The sequence below is a fragment of the Stegodyphus dumicola genome, chromosome 6 (assembly GCF_044657685.1).
Source record: "Stegodyphus dumicola isolate Sdum_Otavi_A_Nest chromosome 6, ASM4465768v1".
Taxonomy (NCBI): Eukaryota; Metazoa; Arthropoda; class Arachnida; order Araneae; family Eresidae; genus Stegodyphus; species Stegodyphus dumicola.
In genome coordinates this window covers 151,538,275-151,564,640 of record NC_140773.1, presented here as the reverse complement: position 1 = coordinate 151,564,640, position 26,366 = coordinate 151,538,275, and the positions used below count along the sequence as shown (strand labels likewise).

General features: G+C 29.1%; 1 protein-coding gene across 9 annotated transcripts in view; it reads right to left on the bottom strand.

Annotated features, from left to right (window-relative positions):
* Marf1 (meiosis regulator and mRNA stability factor 1-like protein) overlaps positions 1-26,366 on the bottom strand; it is a 244,066-nt gene that overhangs the window by 88,427 nt on the left and 129,273 nt on the right. For all 9 annotated transcript variants that reach the window (XM_085819030.1, XM_085819032.1, XM_085819027.1 and 6 more), the window contains 3 exons: positions 10,954-11,034; positions 7,359-7,500; positions 5,076-5,254 (listed from right to left, as the gene is read on the bottom strand). In XM_085819030.1, the coding sequence (XP_085675156.1) occupies positions 5,076-5,254; positions 7,359-7,500; positions 10,954-11,034 (402 nt within the window). The remainder of the gene's footprint in view (positions 1-5,075; positions 5,255-7,358; positions 7,501-10,953; positions 11,035-26,366) is intronic.

Here is a 26,366-nt window from a genome sequence, read left to right as displayed (position 1 = left end):
CCCAACTTTCATATGCATTAAACATTATCAAGTTTCAAAGCAATGAATGGAAAATCTTTATGCCTAGAATATTACTTAAAGATAACCTATTAAAGTTAAGAGAATTAGAAGAAAGGAAACAAGAAAAAGGAGTTTTTCTTTCTAAATTAACTAATTAAATGGCACATTGAAGATTTTGAGAGCAAATAAACTTTGAATTATATTAGCATAGTTATTTTAACACACATTAATATAATTAATAATTATAAATATAAATTGTATAAATTTTTAATTAGCATAAAACAGAATGAAATATCTTGGCAGTTTTACAAAATTAGTAACTGGGAAATTCACTTTAGTCAATGAAATATAAACTTACATATACACACATATTAACACAGATAAACCACCAAAATAGTAACAACAGTCCTGTAGTTATAAATATAATTTTACAATCGATAAATATAGCCAGTGGAATCGCACACACATCTGAAATCTAGCTAACTTTTAAACAGTTCAAAACAGTTTAGCATATTATATCTGTATAACTGCCATTTGCATTGAGTGATTTAAATATAACTAAAAGCTTTTCTGCTTTTTACACTTCTAAATGATTTCTTAATTTCTTGTCTAATAAACATTCCTTCAATCAATGCTGATGAAGCTATTGCTGTGCTTAACCTTTTAGCGGTATCCAGTACATAGGGGAAGAATCTTATGCATTTTTTTCACAAGAGTTGATTCCATTATTCAAGAGTGATCATCGACTAGGTTGCCCCATTATCAAAATTGTTTTCAAAGAAAAGTGGAGCATGAATTATAAATTTTAATGTAAAGCTCAACAATGCAGTATCTATACAATTTTCCTTTCTATTAATAATTCCTTTTTTGTACTTTCTAGTATGGCATAGTTTATATTCCAACGATAAAATACATGCTAATAACAGTGCTTGTTTATATCATGTTTTAATAAATTTTGCAAGCCTTGTCAAACTTTTTTTAACCTCTTTCAACAAGATCTTTTCCAAATTTTAACAGCTTTAGGAATTCTGCAATCATCCTTCTGATTTTTATTCAAAGCAACTGAAACTGACTTTAAATGAAGTAAGAAATCATCTACAATTTGTTTGACTATCACATTAAAAACTTTCAACTGCATATAACTGTCTACTGCATCTCAATTCTCTTCTTAAATCTGCATGAAAATAAGCCAGTTCTTCATAGAGCATCACAAACTGAGTCTGAATGTATTTCAGATGGCATATTTAAAGTAGTTCCATTGTATTCTTAAATTTAGCTCAGACAAACTGATAATTTCAAAAATATTTTATGACTTGAACAAGATTCTCAGTAACACTTGATATATTTAATCTGGCTAATAAATTAAGTATATAACTGTAACAGTAATAGGTGTACAACTGTAAGATATCAGGTGAAAATTGTTTTTCAATTCTTTTTCCATTTTCCACCATATTTTGCAGTATTTTTTATTACAAATTCACCTTTATATTTGTTTTCAAATTTTTTATTGGCTTCAATACCAAGGATAAGTAAAAGTTCACTAGTATATGGTATATCGATAGTTTCTACTAAATGTGCAGCTTGATCTTTGCACAGTCACTTAAACAGATGGCTGATAATGGATATTAGAATCAACAGTCTAGCTCTATATGTATTTTTTTAGCAAATAAAGCATTACTGCATTTATATATTTATTCTTCATATACATTATTTAATAATTTACCACTAATTTACTTTTAATTGGAGTCTCATATCCAGGATGTAGCATCTCCATTAATTTTACAAAATAAGAGTGTTCTTACAACTGAAACATAAAATGTATTTTGTATTAGAGCACCCATTATCAGATTTATGCTTAAGACTAGATGGACATGGACTCAAGGCTGGTTTAAAGTATTTTAAACAATTTTACTTCTTTAAAAACCTTCCATTTTTTGCATTCAGTGATAAAAATCTTACATGAAAATCATTACAAATTATCTTAAACTTTGTTTGTTTGTTTGTATTATTCAGTTATGGCAAAGCGGACTAGGGCTATCTGCCTAAGGGGAGGGACGCCTTCGTGGAGGACTTTCTAAGGTAAACTGGGTCGTATACACGCATATCTTAATCTTTGATTTCAATTATTGTTTCCCATCTTTTAAAAACAGAGAGGTATATCCGATTTTAATTATATATATATATAAAACTGATTAAAATCACGACTTAAATTAATGATTTTAATCCTCTGATTAAACCATTGCCTCCCCATAATATAATAAAAGATAAACTATAAGCAAGTAAGTACCGTATTTGACGGCATATAAGACACACCCTTATTTAGACGGCCACACGCAAGGAAAAAAAGTTTCAATAGCGTGTTTTCTTTTAGTTCTCACATTTTGTAAAAGCCAAATAAACAAGTATTGAATGCAATTACCTTCATGCATAAGACTGTATCCTTCACGTATAAGAATCAGGTAACTTTTTTGAGACCAAATTTAGGAAAAAAAAGTGCGTCTTATATGCCGTCAAATATGGTAATTCATAATTAATGTAGTCAATGAGAAAATCAGCTTTATGATAAATATTTAAGCAAACTAATAAACTGCAAAGTAAAAACATCCAGTAAATGTCTTAACTATAATTCCTGAATGAAAGAAAAAAGCAATGACCAATTATTTTATAAAAGTTTCTGTGAATTAAGTTAAACCAACTTTTAAAAGGCTAAATCTTTGTTCATTTGAAGCTTTATAATTAACACCGAGTTATATTTATTTCACAATAAAATAATTTAAATTTACTATTATTATAGGATAATTCTTAATCCCCGCTGATGTTTCTAAAGTTATAGTATAATAATATAAATAAATACCGCAAAATATAGTATAAAATAACACAAAAAGAAATTCTCCAAGTTCTCTTTTAATTATAGATTCAGCTGATAAGTAGCAATCATAATATTATCTAGCAATATAACACAAACATGGCTAGTGAACTATGTCACAATATCTTAGAATTTATTAAATATGAATTGGTTATGACAGTAGAATGAGAGTTTGACATGAAATATTAACCAAAAATTCCCTACAGACAAAACAATTTGTAAACAGCACACATTGGTTAGCTGCCCATAAGGCCAACCAAGACTGTTGATAGCAAAATCTGCCATTGTCATTATTCCTGCACATATCAGACACTTAATACAACACATATTAAAAAATAAAAATGCACACTAAATTCAAAAAGTGTATAAAATAGTTATTTTACAACTAAATTGAATTTTAGACAAATTTTCAATTTCAGTGATTAAATATCTAAGATAAACCTTATTTTAACATACTATATAAATGAAAAATTTTCATTTAAGTTCTATTTTCATCAGTAACTAAGATTTTAATGCAATTTTATAGTTTATTTATGTGTTTTTATAGGGAGAAACACAATTCAGTATCTTTCACAGAAAATAATAATAATATGCTAATACTCAGTTTTGTAAAATCTTACTAATTTTTTAAATCTGGAACACATAAAACAGTTCAAAATATCTCAAAAGATTTTTACATTTTAATGAAAAATAATTGAATGATGCAAGCATACATTTGTAGACTAAGAAACTTAAATAAAATATAAAAATTCTTTGAAAGATTATTTATGCAAATGTCTATATATGTAAATACATAAAGAAATACAGACAATCAATAATAAAGACAATTATTTAAAACAGAAATTACTATACTAAAAATTAACTTCCCTTATTTTCTGGAAAAGCTTTGACAAGTTCACTGTTTTATCCAATGATACTGAGTACAAAACTATACACTGCACGGAAACAGAAAAGGGACAGTTCTATAGCTCTCTTTCTACTGGACCAATTGAAAAAGTTCAAATTGTGTTTTTCATATCTCGAAAGCGCAACTTAGAATATGTATTAGATTTTTATACAGCATTGTTCTAATATATGCATTTTGACACAAAATTGGACTTTTTTGAAATGACATACCAATTTTTTTCCATTATTCGAGTCTATGACTTAAATTATGGCATATGCAAGTTTTGTAAAATTCACACAAGTAGTTTTTAAAAAATTAGCTCTCAAAATGTTAGCTCCTCCCAGTTAATTGAATTTGTTTTATATTTATTATTCTCTCTTTTTTTTTACGTAATTTATTCTTCCTTTCACATTTAAAAATTTAGGTTCATTCCAAATAAAATTTGTCCATTTTTAAATATTTTTATAAATTTTTCGAAAAAATATTTGAATTATAACCTATAAAATTTTTACCACCATCTTAAAGTAGATGTAATTCTAAGCATACTTGCCAAAAAATGAGTTTTTATTTAAAATTACCCAAGATATACGTGAATTTAAATATTGGCATGTTTTGAAATTTGGCATATTTATTATAAGTGATAATAATGCCAACTGAACTGAGTATTAGCATATTATTATTATTTTCTGTGAAAGATACTGAATTGTGTTTCTCCCTATAAAAACACATAAATAAACTATAAAATTGCATTAAAATCTTAGTTACTGATGAAAATAGAACTTAAATGAAAAATTTTCATTTATATAGTATGTTAAAATAAGGTTTATCTTAGATATTTAATCACTGAAATTTATGCACTTTGTTAAAATTATTTTGAAAGAATGAATAATGACTTTTACACCATTTATGTACAATGAGAAAAAGGAAAGGAATCTAGGTTACCATAAATTAAGAAGGTCATCAAGTGAAATATTCTTGTCGCAAACTGAAAAAATTCACCAAGGTAAATTTTTGAATTTCTCTGTAAATTTCACACCAAATTTTACAAAATTTAATATTTAGGCATAACTTGAGTCGTAGAATCAAAATATGAAAACAAAATTGGCCTGTCATTTCATAAAAGTAAGATTTTGTGTCAAAATATCTATATTAGAACAATGATATACATAAATCTAATATATATCCTAAGTCGCGCTTACGAGACTTGAAAAACGCAATTTGAAGTTCGTCAATTGGCTCAGTAGAATGGGAGATATAGAACAGGGCCCCCCTTTTTTTGCACAGCGTACATTTACTTTTCAGAAAAGCAAAACACAAAATTACCTGATGAGTGGAAGTGTTCCTTGGTGACTGTCCAATAAAGTATGCACAGCAGTTGCAAGAGTTTTAAGAGACATATAAACGAGAGGCAAAGGGCATATACTATATTGCTCAGCCCAACCTTCAGAAGAACTAACACGGAAATGACGCTCACAGTATGGTCTTTCAATTACATTAAATTCCTATAAACATAAATATATATATATTTTTACCAAACAGAGGAAAAAAAATCAAAAACATCCAAACATTCATTAAATAATGAATAAGCATGTAGATATAGATAGCTTCTTATAGAGACTGCTCTCAAGATTTATATTAGATACATTTTTGATTCAATACTCTTTAAAATAAGGATAGCATAGAAATAATTTAAAACAATCAATTCATAATATAAATTGATGCTCTTTATTTCCAACTAATATTAAATGCTTAGAGTTTTCTGATGATGAAAGATAATAGCAATTTGATACTCGAACTGGATAAATAAATATGGAAGTACTATAAGACGAGTAAGAATTGAAATTAAATTGCAAGATTATTCATGACAAAGAGAATTAATTATAAAGGCTGATTAGTTACTTATTACAAAGCGCCATGGTAGCTGCACATACAGAAATGCCTTCTTAGAGAACTCTGAGGGAAAATTACACACGTAGCATACACGAAAAACTGAAAAACAAAATTCCATGTGATCAACCTGCTGATTTGTATTATTTTATTAAAGCAATGTACATGCAGGTTCTATCCTATTTTGACACAGAGTATCTTAAAGAATGTAATCTCAGGATGTAGTACTCTTCTGATACTGCTTTCTGAACAAAAATTGATAGATTTTAATTACCCTCATGCCAAAAGACACCATACACTGATAAATGCCTAAGACTTACCCATGACTCAGATACAAGGCTAACAGCATAGGGTGATTCCCTGTTGCTAATTCCCCTACTATCTTCAACGATCACACTTTGGAAATCAAATTCATAAAAATATTAGTTTTTGTGACCTTATTCTCATTGCTTGGGAAAAAAAAAATATTCACAGATATTTCCATTCCTGTGCTTAAAAAAAGGGGGATCCAAAAAATTTTACACAGTACAATGTCTGAGATCCAGACTTCGGCAGTTCTGGATTTGGGATTTTTCCGGATATTAGATCATCAGTTTAAATCTTGTAAGATTGCACATAGAAATTACACAATTAAAAACATGAAATTGTGATTTATGATCTAAAGGGTTTCAAAATTAAGAGAAAAAAACCACCTTAATATTTATTTCTATACTTTATTAAACATTTCCTTCAATGAACTTTGTTCAAGGTTATGTCGTTTTTTATGCTAATATATATATATTTTTTAATTCTGTAGGCAGACATAATTTCTTGTTCAGTCATGAAGTTTCATTTTTGAAGTTCTATAATTGCTGTGGAAAGAATTTCGACCAACTTGTTAATCGAAATTTTTTTGTTTTCTGTCCAAAACGAAATTAAGAATCGGGACTCTCCACATGTTTTATTATGAAGGGGAAAAAAATCAAATGCAAATGGGTAAAGCATTAAAAAAAAGGGGGTTGGTGGCTTTGAGGTGCAGATTTTAGATCACTTCGGATACTGGGCATCTGGATCTCAGATTTCGTACCATACTGATTTTATAGTGAACTTTTAATTTCCATTTGTAAATTGTTTTAAATATACAGCTTTCTAAGCATTATTTCTGAAAAAATCATTTGTGCAATGAATTTTACTCCACTTTAATCGTGTAAGAAGTTTGAATTATCTGTGAATCACTCTTAGTCAATTGTTATAATATTATAACTACACTTCATAATTTTTGGTGTTTTTAACAAGACTAAAATAAATACTTATATAGAAAAATCTATAAAAATACCTCTCTCTTGACAGATACAAAACTAGTATTTTTTAAGAAGAATAAATTACAAAAAGCCTTCAAGTAAATTTTGACAGTATAGTAGTAAACATAGTAAATAGTACCTACGATCACTGGGGGACATAAGTTTACAAAGAAAACAAGAATAATTTTTTAACTAAATAAGTGTACCCTTAAAATAAAATGAACATATTATGGAACAATTAAATGTGTAATTTAATTTAGATAATATATATTAAACTTGGCTCTTACAGAAATTCATCACATTTAGTTTTATTAATACGTATTTTAACTAAATTATGAAAATTTATTATTCAACTTAATGAAGCACGCACGCACATGCATGCATACATACATACACACACACAAATTAAAAAAAAAAAAAAAAAAAAATCTCCGCTCACCTGAGAATCTTCAGATTCTGATAATGATGGTGTTTTACAATACCCTGTATTCAGTTTTATAACACGGCTGCCAGAATCACCCTGAATAGTCACAACATCACGCATTTTGTATAATTCAGATAATGGAATGGCTCTGTGATACCTGTCAAAAAATAAATAAGTTACAGATCTTCTGTGAAACCCTTTTATAATTAATACCCTCCCACTCACAAATTTATTACTGATGTACTAATTTTAAATTAACATACTACTTTTAATAAACGCTTCTTCACACTTCTGACATGAATTTACCCTATGCCCCATCAAATATGCTTTAAATGTTAAAAAAATACAAAACATATTGTCCTTATGCCTACAGGCTGTAGTCATAGTTAAGAGGTCAGTAGTAATGAAAATTTTACACTTTCATCTACAAGTACGATTTAAACGCACTTTTTAAATTTACATTTTTACACAAATATATTTGTAAACTTACTCCCCATAATCTTGGGTGATAGTTAGTCAATATTTAAAATCAAATAAATGAACTTGTAATTTTCAGTCATGAACACAAAGAATGACTATAATATCTGATGGTGAACACAAATTTTAACTACCTAAAGCAAAGATTTCAGTTACTTTTTTTAAAAATTAAAGTATGTTTCGTGATGTAATAATGCTGCAGATGCTAATTTGGAAAAAGGTTAAATTTATGATTAAAAAGATATGCATAAATATATAGATAAAATGATATATTGGTGGACTAGAGATGAAAAACCCCAACTATACTTTGAAGAAAGACATTGGCTCAGTTAAAGAGTTTTCTCTCAAGATGATAAAAGGAGGTTCATTCACATACTCTGTAAAATTTTCCCAGTCAGTCATCATATTATACCTCAGTGCTATCAGATGTATAAGTATGCTATCTGTACTATGTTACGGATAGCATACTTACACATCACTATAGGTAGCAGTGCTAGGGATATTATACTTACAGTTGAGTATCAATGGAAATGATATCAAACTTATGAAAATTTCAACAAATGTCCTGTACATTTATGGAACAACATGTAAAATACAGTTAATCAGAAAGAGATCAATATTTGCTATACAATCGGCACAATACACAAAAATTCTAGCAGCATATTTTGAAGGTTTTTAACTACATCTCCTCTGGATGTTAAAACTTTTGCACTTACACCATTTTTGTTGCAAATATTTTTTTTTTCAATTATGTACATTATATAATAAGTAATTTAAAAGTAGCACAAATGTAAAAATTCAATAATTTGAAAGGTATAGAGAATCATATAATGAAGTTTTCAAAGAAAGACATAGGAATTAATAATGAAAGACTCATTAATTCCTATGTCTTTCCTATTTCTTGGATAGCTATTCACTAACAGGTTTTACTTCAGTTGCATCAGAAGTTCACACAGCTAAACAGCACTGCTAATAATGCAGCTAGTATTAAAAATGTACATTGCAATGTCCACAAAATAAGGTACGATACTCTGCACAGCATCTAAAAGGAATTAGCTGTCATTCCTGCCACATGATGGTGAATAACTCCTCTCAGTATGGCCAATAATGTTGAGTGAACACTGTACACCCCTAAATAATTATGTAAAAATGTAATAATTTTTGCATACTTTTTCTAAAAAAACTTTTAAAAGCATCCCAAGTCTTTCTGTGAAAATCGCATCATGCGATTCACAGAAATTTACCAAATTTTTGAATTCAAAATTTTTCTTGTATGTTCAGATTTATTTGCACTTCTTAATGCATATTTAGATATCTTAAATATTCAAATTGAACTTTTTTATTTATTAAAAAAAATGTAGGTCAAAGACTGCCATAACAATAGCCAAAGTTATACAGAACAAAAGCTGAAGGGGGGATACTTATTTAGCACTATCCATAGTGTTGTAAATTTCTGTAAATATTTAAATTCCTTTAGGTGCATTGTTGTTTTTCTGTTGTAATATTTACGCACTGTTTAATTTAGATATTTTTTGCTTTGCTTTATAAGTTATTTTCACATTTAATCAAATTTGTGGCCACATATTTAGTATATAAATGTTTATTTCTTATTGAAAATATGCAATTCTGTGACCCACAACATTTGAAATATTGAGCAACATGTTAGCTGCCCATGAATGACACTATACTTTCCATTCAGACCACATCAGTTATCACTGACAGTATACATTCAATTTGGAAAATGTCAGTCGGTTAGTTACCTAACATATACTTTTCATTCAGACTGCATCAGTCACTGTTAACTGTTAACAGACAATTTAAAAAATTATATTCTTCTATCAAATTCTACACAGATCTCTGGCTGCCAACATGTTGATGAAATCAGATATTGCATGTTAAATGGAAATGAAGACAAAACAGATTTCGTACTCAACATGCTAAACTGTAAAAATAGCTCAATTAGAACTTGAGATTTGAGCAAATTTTTTTCCTGATATTCCTTGGCAACATCTGGAGAATTCTCACCAACTTGGCAACATCTGGAGAATTCTCACCAACTTGGCAACCTGAAGCTTTTAAAATCCATATAAATACATAGCAGATTTCAGATAAATTGGTCATTAAACAATTGTGAGATCCAGTGCTGATTCAAAGAATGTTAACTAAATTGTTTAGATTGGTGATTTAAGAGTTTAATCTGTGACTGATTTAGAAATTGATGATATCTGCTTTCTCATAGCAGATATCATGAATTTCCAAATCAGTCACAACTATTTATTACATTATGTGCCACAAATTTTTATTATTTGCAATTATTTATTGCATTATGTGCCACAAATTTTTACAATAAATTATTAGTTTCTTCCTACTTATCTGTATTGATTATTTAAAGAGATATCAACCAACACATAGTACACAACAATATACATGAGGATCTATATTCTACTACAGACATGAGTAAAACTCCTGAAAGCATTCGTATCCAGTTTCCGCAAATGACAAATTCAAGTGCCAGCATGAACAAACATACCAGAATGCTTTTCAAAATTTGCCAAATAAATTATTAAAATGTGAATAATAAGAAAACAGAAGATTATTTTAGAATAGATACCCCCTTCCTAGTATCTATTATTTTAGAATAGATACTAGGAAGGGGGCAGTTAATGATACCAAGTAAAAAAAAATGTTACTTGTGAAAATATTTGTGTGTTTCTTGCATTAACATTCCACACAGATATACAGTTATGTGTCACATAACTGAATTTTTGTCAAGGAACTTTTTAACCTGTCATGAATTTACTATGCTTATTTAAATGCTGAGAGAGATAATTCCATGATTAAATTCCTAGATTTAATGAAATTTTAAATCAAAAGTATTCGCTGAATCAATCAAATAATTTTTTAAATGCTTATTTAGAGAATTTTTCATGTAATTTTCTTACCCAGGTTAAGAAAAATTCCGAAAATATATATTAGCAGCATTTCCAAAACCATGTAAAATTTGAAAACACACACTGATATTATGCTATGGGGGGGCAAGTTTTATGCATTTTAAAAGTAAAAGGATATGTGACATGAAATATTTCAAATTATTATGGGAAATTCAAGATTTTAAAAATAATAAAATAATTACCTTATTTCATATAATTCTCTGAATTTAATCAAAGGTAAACATTTAGCAGGAGTATCGTTCAAAAGAGCAATGGCCTCAGACCTACGAGGGGGAGAAAATTAAGAAAAAATGAAACAATTAACAAAACAACTATAAATGAAATAAAAATTCATTACTTTTGCCACAGCACTAAAAAATCACACTTTGCTTGAAAGAAGAAATTTCAAGTTTTCAAGTTAAAAAAGTTTTGAGACTTTAACAATTGCTCCAAAGTGTTTGTTAAGGTTTCTTAAGATCTCAGTGAGCTAACAGTCTACCAGTCAGTTGTTACACTGACTCCTACTAATCAATTTTTTTTTTTTTTACCCTTATTATTAAGCATCTTTTTCTTCACACTTATAACACACACAGTTCTACAGTAAAATCACAAAGATTTTAAAAGCAGCATATGTTTAGACCTCTTAGTGCAGTGTTAAGTGTTGGCACACATTTTTCTATTTTTTCAGTCTTTTTTTCACTCTTAATTCATCATATCAATATTTAGTTTTCTTATTAAATATATTCTTTGCACGTATGCCACATAAAATTCTACTCAATGCAAAATCACAAAATATTTAAAAACAGCATATCTTTAAAAACAGCTTATCTTAAAATAGCAGAATTTCTGAGAGACAGTCTGATGCACTGAAGTGTTATTCCATACACTTGTTGCCACTGCTCACTTTCAAATCATTGAGTTTGTTAATGTAAAACTTATTAATGTTTTACAAAACATGAAATAAAAATCAAAAATACATAATATTATTCTATGAAAATATCGAATATTTTTAATTAGACATAAATTAAATTTTCAATATTTAAAACAATCCAATTCAAGAGTATCAATTTGAAAGATAAATATCTTGCATTTTGCCATATGGCAAGAGAGTGGAATGAAAAGTGATACCCCACATATATAGTGATTCTTGAGATAAAATCCCCTTTCAAGATTAAGAGCCCCTTTTGGGGGTAAAAATGACTACACAATTGCCTTTTAATATATTCATCAAAAACATCTGAAACCATTGGCCATTTAGCAATTTGTACACAACAACATTTTTCTACAGGGGACAATTAATGCTACACCCATAAGAACAAGGAAGGACAAACAAAAACAATCAAAAACAATCAAGGCTTATGTAACATTTAAACCCACACCTTTGGAGTTGAGATTAGAATTTCTGATCAACAGTAGGTCATCAAAGATGACATACCAGCTTACAATAAAATCTTGATTTTTTTTTATAAATTATATAAACAGTTGTTAAAAGTATACAGGATTTATTAACATACCATTTTAATAAATAAAATTTCTTTAGAACAACTTACATAATATGATTTTTATCTACATAAATTTTAAAATTTATTCAGTAAAATATCTTTGAAGTTGAGGAAACATCACCTTGAACTAATAACAGAATTATATGTTCCAGTGTCCTGCAGCCCATCATTAGCTGAGTCCATGAACACTGGTAGTTCAACTCAGGTTCATTCTGATGAATGGCCTGGCTAGATGGGAGTTTTATTGTTTTCTTCATGTGTTATATGAAAAGTACCAGTTTTCCTCTACAAAGGCATCCATCACAATGGACAAATAGCCCTTGAATTATTTTGTCCTAATTAATTAACCTAACTGATAAAAGGAAAAGCAAAGACAAGGAAATGGCCAAAAAATTATCATCCTCTAACTGACTACAAACATAAAATGCTATTACAGAAGCAATTTGATTTCTACAGTGTTTAATAACTATTCTGAAAATAAACCAAAAATTGATCTTCATATTGCATCATGACAATGCACCCATCTATAAGCTGCAGGAACTTGGCAAGAATAAGAATTTTGTACCATTCAGCTTACCTGCCTGATCTAGCACCACGTGATTTCAGTGAAAAATGAGAAGAGAAGGAAAGTTTTCATCACTTAATGAAAAGATGTAGCAGCAGAATACATAAATAAATAAATTCTATAGAACAACACGTTAGACTAAGGACTGACTGCTTTAAAAATTGATTTCAGTGAATGAAAAAATTAAGTTTTTCTGATGAAACTTCATGCAATATTAATTTCATTTTTACCAATTTTTATTAACAAGCAAAACTTTTCAACAGCCTCTCATACAGCAAAGCAAATAACCCTCTGTCTTCCCATGACAATCTCAACAGCATAAAGACTATAAACATGATTTAGATTAATATTTTAATGCTTTGAATGAAGAACAAGACTTTTACTGTTCTATCATCTTTTGAAATTATATGATAGATACTATATAGTATAATAAAAATACTTTTCATTACTTTATCATTCCTTCAGAAATAAGACTAAAATATTAGTATCTTACTTTCGGTTTTATCAGGTCCAGAATTATACTATCTGTAAATATCAAAACATGAAATATGTGTATGTGTATAGATATGACCCACTGGAAAGTTCTGTCCACTGGATGTTATTTCAAGTTCCAACACACAAGCATGCATTCATTTGAGACATATATATATATTTGGCTATTTCTCCTTATTGCATTTATGCACATGTGCTCTTCTAAATTAATTGAAACTTAAGTGTCTCATATCATTATTACGTGAGATGCGATTGTGTAACATGGCTGCCAATAAAGTTCATTTATGACACTGTATTTTGTACGAATTCCAATAAGGAAAAAATTCAACCTTCCTATTGAACATCACTGGCTTTTTTCCTTGGCCTTTAAATTCTCGAGTTGCTGACAATACTTCTCCAAATTGGGCTTTTCGGTTTTAAAAGCTCATAATGTATTGATCCTCAAATGTCTCACCATATACACAACATTCTCTTATTCAGAGTCAAATTTGGTTTAGACGTGGAAAGGCTAGGTTTTTTCAGGCTCATAATATGCCCTTTTCCTTACGATGTTTTTGTAGGTAATCCACTTTTCACCCCCAGTTATAATCCGGTGTAAAATGGGCTAGATTTTGTTCCGAGCAAGCACAGATGTGCACACGACAACTCGATCATCCAAATTCTTGCGACTTAATTCATATGGCACCCATCTTGAATATTTCCATGTCAATCCTATCTTTTGAATATGGTCCGAAATGGTTTCCCGAGCTGAATTAAGCTTTTCTGCGATCTTCGATGTTGTCAGAAAAATATCTTGCTTCAACATGGTCTTAACATCATTGTCGATCAAAGATGGTCGCCAAAATGTGACTTATCAGTAAGGTCGAAATCACCTATTTCAAATTTTTCAAACAGTCTTCTACATGTCCTATCAGAAACTGTACCTTCACCAAACACTTTCAATAAATTTCTACATGCTTCTGTAGCATTTCTTTCTTGTTGAAATTCACATAAAATACAGTGGCATAATTGAACTTTATCAGTAGCCATGGATACAATATTGCTTCACACTTAAGAATAACGTGAATCAACTTTGCTTTAGTGAATTTGCTACGTCAGTATATATACATAAAGTGATAAAAATAGAGGGCCAAACATGTGCCAAATAAACATGTGCTTACGTGTTGAATATTGGTCATAGAAACAGACACAACTTTCTGGAAGACCAAATATATATGTTTTCAGATTTTGAAGATTGATACAATTTTTTTTCTATTTTACTTCTGTTTTTTCTATTTTTATTGAAATGCAAAAGCATGTCTCATGATTATTCAGAACAAATTACTTTTATTGAAATTAACTGTTTAGAAACAATACGTCATTCCTACTTCTTTCCTAGTTACTTATTACACCAGTAGTACTTTAGATATCAGTCGTACCACATTCAGTTTAATTAAAACAATACTTTTACAAATTCATCTAGAATAAATACTCTTTCTAAGTTAGAATACCCTAATATGTGTAACATTGTTTCTTTTAAATAACAACAACAACAACAACAAAAAATGAAATTTTACATCATCTTATTTTACACACCAAAGACTATAGGTTCTCTTTTGTTAAATGGCCCACTACTTAGTATAAAATATAAACGTTGGCATAAAATCTAACTAGATGGCAGTAACTCTAATGACACATAAAGCTTCGTGAAAAGAATAACTAATTTATATACACAAAATATAATATATATATATATATTATTTAATTTGTGCACTTCAAAGCTATGCACGTTGATAATACTTATACAGTCAAAAGTCGTTAATCCGGACTCGTCGGACTTCCGGATTATAGACGATTCCGGATTATAGATTATCAGTTTAAATCTGGTAAGATGGCATGCAGAAATTTTAAAATTAAAAATATGAAACCGTAATTTATGAAATAAAGAACAATTATGATCTAAAGGGTATCAAAATTTACAAAAAAAGAAAAGCTTAATATTTATTTGTTTACTTTATTAAACATTTCTTTCAATGTAAGTTGTTTAAGTTACTTCGTTTTTAATGTGATAATAGACTATAAACAGACATAATTTCTTGTTCAGTTACAAAGTTCCGCTGTTCAAGTCCTATAATTGCTGTGTCGAGAATACCGACTAATTTGTCAATCGAAATTTTTTCATTTTCAATAATCTTTGTCACTTTCTTCGCTATCGGAAGCGAATTATAATGACGACGAATTTGATTTAAATCATATCAATAACGGAGTACATCAAGATGAAATACTACATTTAATAAGGAATTATAAGCCAAATAAAATAAAAACATCTGCCCTGAAGGTAAGGATAGTGCTGACAGATCAACTTCCAATTCATTGCGCGCCGCGGCATTAAAGATAAACGTTAAAGTTTAGATAAACAAAGGATATGCCTTTATCCATTTTTTGCAGCAATTCCACTTTTTGTTTAATGGACTTCGAAACATACTTTCGCTTCGTACATCCTTTACATATTAGTAAATATATGTCAGAAATTCTATTTGACATAATCGAAAGTTCAAGCTTACTTTTATAAAATTGCTCTAACAGTCTGCAAAAAATAATAAGCGAAATCCAATTCGAAGATTAAGAAACAACGCAATCTGCCACATTAACTGAATTAGATAATTTTAGCTTAGCTTATACCGTCCATTATATATTAAACATGCATTCGTAAAGATATTTTGTGCACACGCATATTCACAGCCGTAAAGGAAAGTTTGTAGCTTTGAGGTCCGGATTATAGATCATTCCGGATTATGGGTGTCCGAATTAACGACTTTTGACCGTACAATTCTGATTTTTTTAAAAGTGAAAATAGATCATTCATTATACACATGCGAAGAAAAAACTGGTGTTCTTCCCAGGTTACATAGCAATCTGTTATCATACCTCCTATAAAGAGTTTTGATTGAAAACGTTATGTAGTTATAGAATTAATGTGTCTGGTGTTCCTTATTTTTTTTTTACACCTAACCCAACCTCTCAAGGTAACGTCTGTGAAAAAAAGAGATGGCACATAACTATGCTTTTTAGAGGTAACTACATCTCTAAAAACTGCTGTCTTGCTGCTACATTTGCTATTTTTTTTTTTTAAATCTCTTCTGGAAATTTTTAAATCTCCTTTAAATTCTCTTATGGAAAGTGATCCTGTATAGTACTCATTTTATATTCATTTAAACAAATCCCTAATGGCAAATAAAAACACAGAAGACTTGCAGATTTAATTGTTCCTGTGTTAGCAAACATATGGCATGCAATCTGATATAAATTTGGGTATTTCAAGAGTATAACAAGTGTCTTTAAATATGCAGTCTTTGTCCACCCCTCCCCCCAAAAAGTGGGACAGTTCTATATCTCTCATTCTACTAGTACAATTGATGAAATTCAAATGTTTTTTACGTCTCGAGGCATGATTTATATTATATTAGATTTAAATACAGCAATGCTTTAAATATAGGTATTTTGACACAAAATTGGACTTTTTCTGAAATGACATACAAATTTTTTTCCATATTCCAACCTACAAATCACATTATGTGAAAATGCTATGTTTTGTAAAAATCACCCTAGTAATTTTTTTAAGTCTCAGAATTTTGGCTTCTCAATGTTAATTGAATTTAATATAAATTGAACTTCGCCAGCCTTCGTCTGGCTTTTAAATGTACCGGAAAAATGGCTGAAGGAAACACCAAACATTAAATTTAAAAACTGCGTAGAATTTTACTCTTCAGAACAACTTCATGAAAAAAAAAGTTATTACGTATAACAAAATTACAATGAAATAAGCAATATCCATTAATACAAATATTAATTATCCTAATAAATAAATTAACCAACTTCCCTTTGTAAAATTTTAAGAACTCAAATGGTATAAAGGAGGTTAAGAACTTTGTTTCCTAAAAAAAAAAAAAAAATCACTCAAAACTTTTCGATATCTTAAAAACAGTGAAATGAGCAATAAATAACATAAAAGAATACAAAAAAAAAAAAAAAAAAAAAAAAAAAAAACTGAAAAGCAAAGTATAATTAATGATATTTTATCTTATATTTTCAAGAGAAAAAATTACAATGAAATAAGCTATATCCCTTAATACAAACATTAATTATCCTAATAAAAAATTAACCAACTTCCCATTGAAGAAAAAAAAATCATGCAAAACTTTTCAATATCTTACAAACAGTGAAATAAGCAAAAAATAACATGAAAGCAACTCAAAAAACATAAAATTCCATGCAGAATTTTACTCTGCAGAACAACTTTATCAAAAAAATCAATAAAAATGTATTATATATATATATAAATGACATTGAAATATGCCAATCTCTTAAAGACAGTGACATAAGAAATACAATGAAAAATTGCTGCCAAACATATATTTCTAAAAGAATGAAACAATTCAAAATGATGCGATTTCATCAAAAATCTATCAACAACAATAAGACAGGAAAATTGTTGCCAAAACCCCATTTTTAAAGATGTGAGATGTGAAAAGTGTACTCGGAAGCTTCATTTAAAAATCTTTTAAAAATACAAAATATTATCATTTTTCCAAAATTCGTTTTGTAAAAGCAGTCGCAAGGATAAAAGTTTAACGTGTCCAAAAATCAAAGAAAAATAAACTGTACATTTTTAAAAATAAACTTTTTTAGAAAAAATCCCGTTGAAAAGGTGTTAAGCTCCCTTTGTTAAATAATTTCATATTTAATCGATTTATTGAAAAACGAAATTTATTTTAAGTTCATAAAATAGCTAAGTGCCTACGTTTCATGACGATGTGAAAATGGAGTGTGTAGAGTAAAATCTCGCTTTCCTATAGCCCATTATGTCTCAAAATGACATGATTTCATCACAAAACATAAAATAAAAAAAAATTCTAATTCGAATTTCGAAAAAAATCACTTCGAGGTGCATTGGCTCTTGTCTAGATGCACCTATGTACCAAATTTCGTAGCCGTGGGTCTATTTGCTTACGTGCAGCGCGAACGAAAGACAGACTCTTTCTTTTATTATATGAAGAGATTATATATAATATAACAGAATATAGTATTATATGAGTATTTTAATTTAATATATATATATTATATGTAATATTTGCTTATAAACTTAATTGAATCTTTCTCTTAGAATTCAAAATTTAGATCCAGTGCAAATAAAATTCGTACACATTTTTATGATTTATTTTTTAAATTTACATTTTTAAATAATTTTTTTAAGTTTCCCAAAAAACATTTTGAATTACAACCTATACAATTTTTATCATTTTAAGGAAGATGTATTTCTAGGCATACCTGTCAAAAATTAAGAGCTCTTTATTTAAACTTTCCCAAGGTATACGAGATGGCATATTTGTTATTAGTGATAAAACCAAATGAGGTTTATGAATCTTGTTATTATCTTTAATGAGTTGCAAATGTTTTTTAATCTTAAATTTCAAACACGCTTTTACTGAGAATCATTCACTGAGAATTTCTTTATTTTCATTCTTATTAAAAATGCCTAATAAATATTTAATAATAATACAAGAAATGCTATTTTTTTAATTTATAAAGAATATTAATCAAAAGTTAGATTTTTTCCCCCTTTCACAGGAGTAAATTTTTATGTTTGCATTTTATCATCTGCTATTTTATTTTATATGCAATTAAATTTATTTTACTGAGATCTCTGCATCATACATGCTTTCAATACTTCTGGGTGTATCAAACAATACACCAAAAATACAAATAAAATATGCCATTTCCTATTACAGAAATGCTTAACAGCAGCAAAATTTACTAGAATGTAAGATTTTTGTCTTGCGTAGCAAACACAACAAATAAAAATGATTTTGAAGATGTTGAGACTTAGTGGCCTTTACTGCATAATAATTTAAACAAATTGTTGTTTATATTTGAAAAAGCCCCTTATTATCATCAAAGACAATTTCTTTTTTCAAAACAAAATGTATTTTTATGTAAAATAGCATTTAGAATAAACATATTTTTAAAAGTCAAATTGTGGTTTGTCAAGACCTGAATTCTAATCATAAGTGACAATGGCAGTTCAACCATTGGCAATGTATATCTATTCCTCCAGATTGGATAACTTCACTAAGCTGTGGCAAGTTTCTGGTTAGCTTAGTTTAGAAATGGCACACAAATTAAGTTGGTTGCTTATTTAAATAGAACAAAGTACATGAAAGCTATCTGTTTAAGGAAAGAAATGCCTTAATGGAGGATTTTTCCAACGAAAAGTGGTTTGAATACACTTTTCACTTGGGGAAAAGCATGAAGCCAGTTTGTTCGCCTGGGTTGGTTTCCAGGACAAAATACCAGCAGTTTTTAACCTCTTAAATTAAGAGGCAGGATAATAGTTTTTTAAGGTATATTAATTAACCAGTTATTATGATTTTAGTCTTTGCTATAACGTCTCCTTATATTCCTCATCAGAATGCAAATTAGCTTTGTATGAATTTACACCGTGGGTTTTAAGACAGCTTCTGCAAATTGCATCTTGCTGTTAATATTTTCGGCCAGCTCAGTTTAAAAATTAGATTCTGGCTTTAGCATTCTTACTAGCTGATGCTTTAAATAAGCACCAGTAAAATATATGAGCCAGCTTATTCTATTTAACATTTAGTCTTCGACTACGTAATCAATGTTTGAATTTAATTGTCTGTTCTGTTTATTTAAAATAGTCACAAGTTGCAAAAATTTTGTCCATAGCATACGTTGTGAACTTTAGGTTCAAGCGGAGAGCAAAATAAAAAGGTTCTTTAACACGTTGACTGCCCAACATGAGATAACTTAAGACACAATAACACGCCGAATAAATACTGAGGATGGTGATTTGGTAAAACCATCGAAACTAGTCCTGTGAAAATTTTGTAAATATAACGCTGATTTTTGTTGTTTGACTTCTGAATGAGAAGATAACTTGTATTAGTGCTCTTCTTCAGAATGCCCAATACAAGTTATCTTATAGTTTCTTGACTTGCCACTTTTAGGCCCCTACGAGTTATTTACTCGCTTAGTGCTTGTTTTAGCTGTACCGAAGTGACAAGTTGAAGCATGTCTGTATGAATCAACTCGTAGTGGGCTTCTGCAAAGAGCTTTGTCTAACAAAAGCCTACTACAAGATAATTTGTAGGAAAATTTTTTCTAGAGAAAAAAAAATTCTGTAAGCTTTTTAATGAGTGTTATGAATCATTATTAGTATTTTTAATAATATAATATGATTAAATCGATTTGGCTTCTCAGACTGGAATCCAAAAAGTGGCATGGCAGTCAACGTGTTAAACCTTTTTCAGTATGTTACGAGTTGTTCCGACATCTGTCTAGTAGGATCTGCAGGATTTTAACTCTAGTTTCCAGTTATAATAGCAGCCATATACATTCAATTTTACAGTATAATTCACAAATATTTAAAGTATTATTATATTCTCAGGTACAAACAGTAGAGTTCTGTTAACACATTAGTTTATAAACTACCAAGGTGTAATGAAAATGAATGTTTAGTTACATTTTCTATTATTGTATTCACGTGGTCCTCTTGGAAGCTAAGCTAAAGAAGGAAAAATTACCTCTTTGCGTTATTCGCCTTGGGAAAATTAAACAGTTGTTTAGATTAAGTGACATTTGGTTTATCTTACAAGCTGAGGTGTCAAAACAAAATGCTGCAAATTTAAATATTCGGGTAACTGACTTAAATAGCTGAGAATTAAGCAGATAGTTATTAATTTTACATTATTCATTCAGAAATAGATGAACTGCACAATAATTCATCTTACCCCTGGTGAATATCTCTTTGCAGAACCACTCTGTACTGAGAATAAGTATGTGTACTTGGTCATACCATGTGTTCTTTAGATTTGTCCCTTGCAATTATTTTTCCTTCAGAAAACTCAAGCAGCCTTGCTTAGGAAAGTTTATCCTGTCATTCAAGAAATAAAAGGAATGCAACATTCTACTCTTAAAGTCGTGCCCAAAACAAAACTCTACAATCCTTCTTTCTAATTACTGTCATATTTGTATTAAAAATTGCATCAATGTAAACTCTATAACATTTCTGCTTTCTAGTCTAAAGAGGCTTTGTCCCTGAAGGACTATTGTTTTCGTTTTGCGATGATTCACTACAAACGGCGAATCACTTTCCGAACTGTTGCCACAAAGTATTACCTCCCTGTGTTATATTTAAATAAATTAAATAATGAAAAATCTGCATATATGTATGTATATTTCTCGCTTTGTGATAAAACAACGGTACATAGAGATTCTTAAAGAGTGTATTCATTCAGTTTTGGCTCATTGAAACTTAGGTATATTTAGATTGATTATTTGCTTTTTTCTACAAAAGCAAAAAATTATGCACAATATACCTATATCATGTTGCATAATTTCAAACCTATATCATAGTGCACAGTTCAGTATTTAACAATATAAACTAAATTTTCGGGTTTTGATCACATCTTATCTTTTAGTAAACATATATGAAATATAAATTTTTTTTAACTCTCTTACCGAGAATGTTTCAAATAACTAGTTTTTCCTCATGTTATTACAGATAATTAAAAAAATATGCTCCTTAATACGCCATTTATTGTTCTTTAAAATTATCAAAATTATATGATTTAGAATATTTGCACTTGATACTAATATTGGATCACTAGGTGGGACAGCATAAATGCTGGAGTCTGTTGACAACAAAAGTTTGGTAGATTTTTTTATTCTCTATCAACTCATAAGCTTGTTTTAACTCAACCGTTATCCTCCATGTTTTACTTATTACTTACTTTAAGCTTAATTTCTAGTTAAAATATCTAGAAAATGAAAAGCAGTCTCCCTGAATGACATAATTGACTTTAAAAGTGAAGTTTTAAAAGAATTTGATAAGAACACGAAGTTTATGAAAATAAACTGTGGAAAAAAATTCCTGCCTCAACATTAAAAACAAAAGTTTATCAAAGAAGAAAATTAGAAGAAAGAATATCAGTTTGCAGAAAACCATTTCAGAGAAATTCTGTGTTCAAGGAGAAATATCTGGAGGTTCAAATCAAATTTTGCTGAGGTTTTCACACAGTATAGGGCATCAAATATTCCAGCAAATGAGCCTATACTAACAAAAAAATAGAAGAAACATTATCACGAAGGCTGACTGTTGTTTAACCGAAGGGCTGCATAAATTTTAATTTTATCACTGAATGTCATATATCATAAAATGAGTCATGATGAGAATTCAAAGATGTCTCAGCTGAATTTATCGAAGATTCACAATTTATCCAAAAAAGTGTATGGATAATCAGTTAAAAATATTTTCAGTATTGGCAAAATGAATCTTCTCTTGTCTTCAAAATGGCTAGCCTCTAAAAGCATTCAGTATAGTATCATGAACAAAATCATTATTTTACTCTGAAATTACTGATGAAACAGAACACAACACCTTTACTCATAAGGATGTCACAAAAAACACGCTGTTTCAAAATTGAGTACATTATATATTGAATGAGGAAGGGAGGATAAGTGTAAGTATACCAGCAAATTGCCTCAACAGAATCATAAAAGCATTAAAGTTATCCTGAAGCAATAAGACATTAAGAAGAAAAATTTAAAGCATTAGGGAAATGAAACATGGTACTTTTTGTGTTACAGCAGCCCCTTAGATTGAATCGCCAAACAACTGAGATATCTCACCAAAATTTGGCTATGTGTTCTTATAACTCGTCAAATAATCATATGTTAGCATCAGGTTGCATTTTTGCTCTCGCCTCATGTTGTTATATTATTCATTTTTGATGATGTTTTTGAATTTGCGTTGTTTATTTAATAATATATTCATTGCTTTTTTTGTGAACATGATGTTAACAATCTTTAATTCACCAAGTAATGAGGTAGATACCATATCATTTTTTCAAGGAAGAGGTCTTTTACCTGACAAATAAGTATGCTAAAATAGCCATAACATGAAACTTCACATTAATGAGGAAACCATTTGGAGGTGCAATGTTAAAAATTGCAAAAAGAAGGGCCTCTGTGTTGGAAATTGGTTCAGAGGTTTCAGAATATTGTTCATTACTGCTATTTAATTAAATGGGTACAATTCCATTAGAGTGGCCTCAATTAAAAATGAAGACAAATTGAGCAGAAAAACAATGCTACAAGAACATGCCAAATATCGAGGTTCGAGAATTGAACGTATGAAATATTGTGGCTGAGACATCCAGTTTTCATTTGAAATATTACACATTATTTTTTTGGCCATATTTCGCCATTTTTTTTGGGGGGGGGTACAACAAACTACACAATTAGGAAATTACATAATGATGAAGAGACTTCCATAATATTCCTTCAAGACAAAGGAATAATTCATGAAAATTGACTTTGCAGCAACAACACGCCAAATATCGTTGCTCGAGAATTTAACGTTTGAAATATAGTGAGATTTCTAGTTTTCGTTTTAAATACTGCTACTCTTTATTTCGAATATTCCAATTTATGTTTGAAATATAGTGGCTCAAAGTTTCTAGTTCTCGCTTGAAATATTATAACTCGTTATTTTTTTGCCGTATTTCACCATTTTTTTAATATGATGCATTATGCAATTTTGCAATTAGCTAATGATGAAAAGGATGTCATAAGATTTTTTTACAACAAAGAAATAATTCATAGCAACAGACTTTGCTCCCAAAGTCATCCAATGAAGTTAACTTTTGACTCGAACAAATCACATATATGGTTTTGTTACATACGTTCTTGCTGTGAAAAAAAAAAAAAAAAGGATTGAGAACCAAAACATGATTTGAAGGCTGACGTCTTTCTTTACTCATTTTATCTACCTATCGTGTCAGGAATTGACATAGATTGAATTTTACCAAATTCAGTTAAAAATCAACTATAATACAACAGTAGATTGGAATAATTACTTGAGGGAGGAATGTGCAAATAGTTTGATGTCTCGTAAAAGAAATAAAATTGGTGGAGACAACAAAATTGTAGAAACAGAGGAAAGTCTTTTCACAAAAAGAGAAAACATCGTTGGATGTGCTTATCTGGAATAATAGGTATTTGGGGATTTACACCGGGAAAGCAAAGAATGTTTTCTGGTTGCCTTTCCTGACTGTTATGCTACAACACTGATGACAGCCATTCAGGAAAACATCATGGATGGCAGCATTATATTTTAAGACTGCTGGAAAGGATATAAGAAAGAGGAATTAAGAAATGTTGGGTATGAACATTTCACTGTGAATTAGTTTTGTAGACTGGAAGCTAAAAACTGGATGCCATACCTTATGGAACAATTGTGGGGCAGTGCTAAATGCAGAAATAAATGTCAGCAGAGCACTGCTTGTCACCATTTAGAATCATATTTGACAGAATTTATGTGCCATTAGTTATATTTAAAAACTGAAATTTTTTCTAAAATATTGAGTGATATTTACAGTTTTATGCCCCCTGTTTAGATTGAATTTCCTTTTTTTGTTATTTATGTGTAGAATATTCTACATTAAAAAATTAAAAAGAAAAATTTACTTTTAAAAATTATGAAATAAAACTAAAAAAAATTTTTTTTAGTCTTTTGAACTCTATTATTATTTTATAATTTTAAACTTGGCAACAACTGGTGGCAAAAAAAAAAAAAAGTGGTGTATTTTTAATTGATGGTGCTCTGATGGAATAGTACCGATTTATGCATCCTTGAGAAGAGTAGTTGATTGGAATAATTACACGAGATAAAATAATAATAAGGATATGGATTCTTAAAAATATTTTTAGGAAATAACATGTGACTATTATTTTTGTTATTATAAATTTGTACTTCATGAGCTTGGCAAAATTATAGATGAGATCTTGACCACACAGATAAAACGATAATAATACTAAGGATATGGATTCTTAAATTTTTTTTTTAGGAAATAACATGTGATATCTGTTTATTTTTACATTTGCACTTTATGAGCTTGGCGAAATTATAGCTGAGATATCTAAATTCTAACACATATCTAAATTTGCCAAATATAATTGTGGGCCGCTTCAATAAAGATGTACCTAAAATATTTTGTAATTTATTTTTTAAATAATTATTTATATTTACTTACAAAAAAATTTAGTCAAATTAATTACAAAAAATGTTATGCAATTTGATTTTTGCTATTTTAAAAATTAGAAATTTGAACTTATTCAAAAATATGGATAATATTTTAACAAATTAAATGTACAACGATAAAATTGTGTAAAGCAATGGCACAGTAATAAAATTGTGGAAAACTGTTTGTATGCATATCATTCTAAATTAAAATATAGATAATACAACTTTCTCATTTATATAGCATTTCTGAAAAGCCCACTGAAAGATGCATTAACTGTGCCTTACAGTATTTTCTCTTTTAATGTAGAATGCAGTTTAGAAAAAAAGTTCTGGCCTCTCGATATATAGTGTTGCTCATGACGTCAAATCACAATTTTCCTAAATGTGGAGTACGATTTAATTTTTTAATCTGCCAACATAAAATTGTAATGATAAAATGTTTATACTTAGGACAGTTACATGTATAATAATAAAAATAAAAGGTGCATATAAACGCAATATCTGGTGCTAAAACCTGATAGATGTAGGATTCTGAAACATTACGCTTGTGTTCTCTCAAATTACAGGCAGGTATGATTTTATTTTTTCTTTAATTATATTGTTTAGAATTTTGTTTCCTTCCTTGTGTATTTTGAAATGTTGTTCCAAGATGACACTACAGATATTATGCTTCTCAAATGGAAATGAAAACCTGTAAGAGCAAATATTACTTGATTTATTACGAAGTTGACAGATGCTAATAATGGCAGTCCCAAAGATGCGAATAATGAGAACTTAGAATATTTTTGTTATTTACTTTCCGATTTGTTGAGTGAAATGAAATTATTGGATAATAGTATTCATAGTTTATTCTCCAATGCCGAATATGAACTGATATTTTACAACGTGACCAGTGTGCAGACTTGCTATTTTTAAAGCATGTAAAGCTATTTAGAATGTCGTACCTGTAGCTGCTAATAACATTTCAGTTTCTAA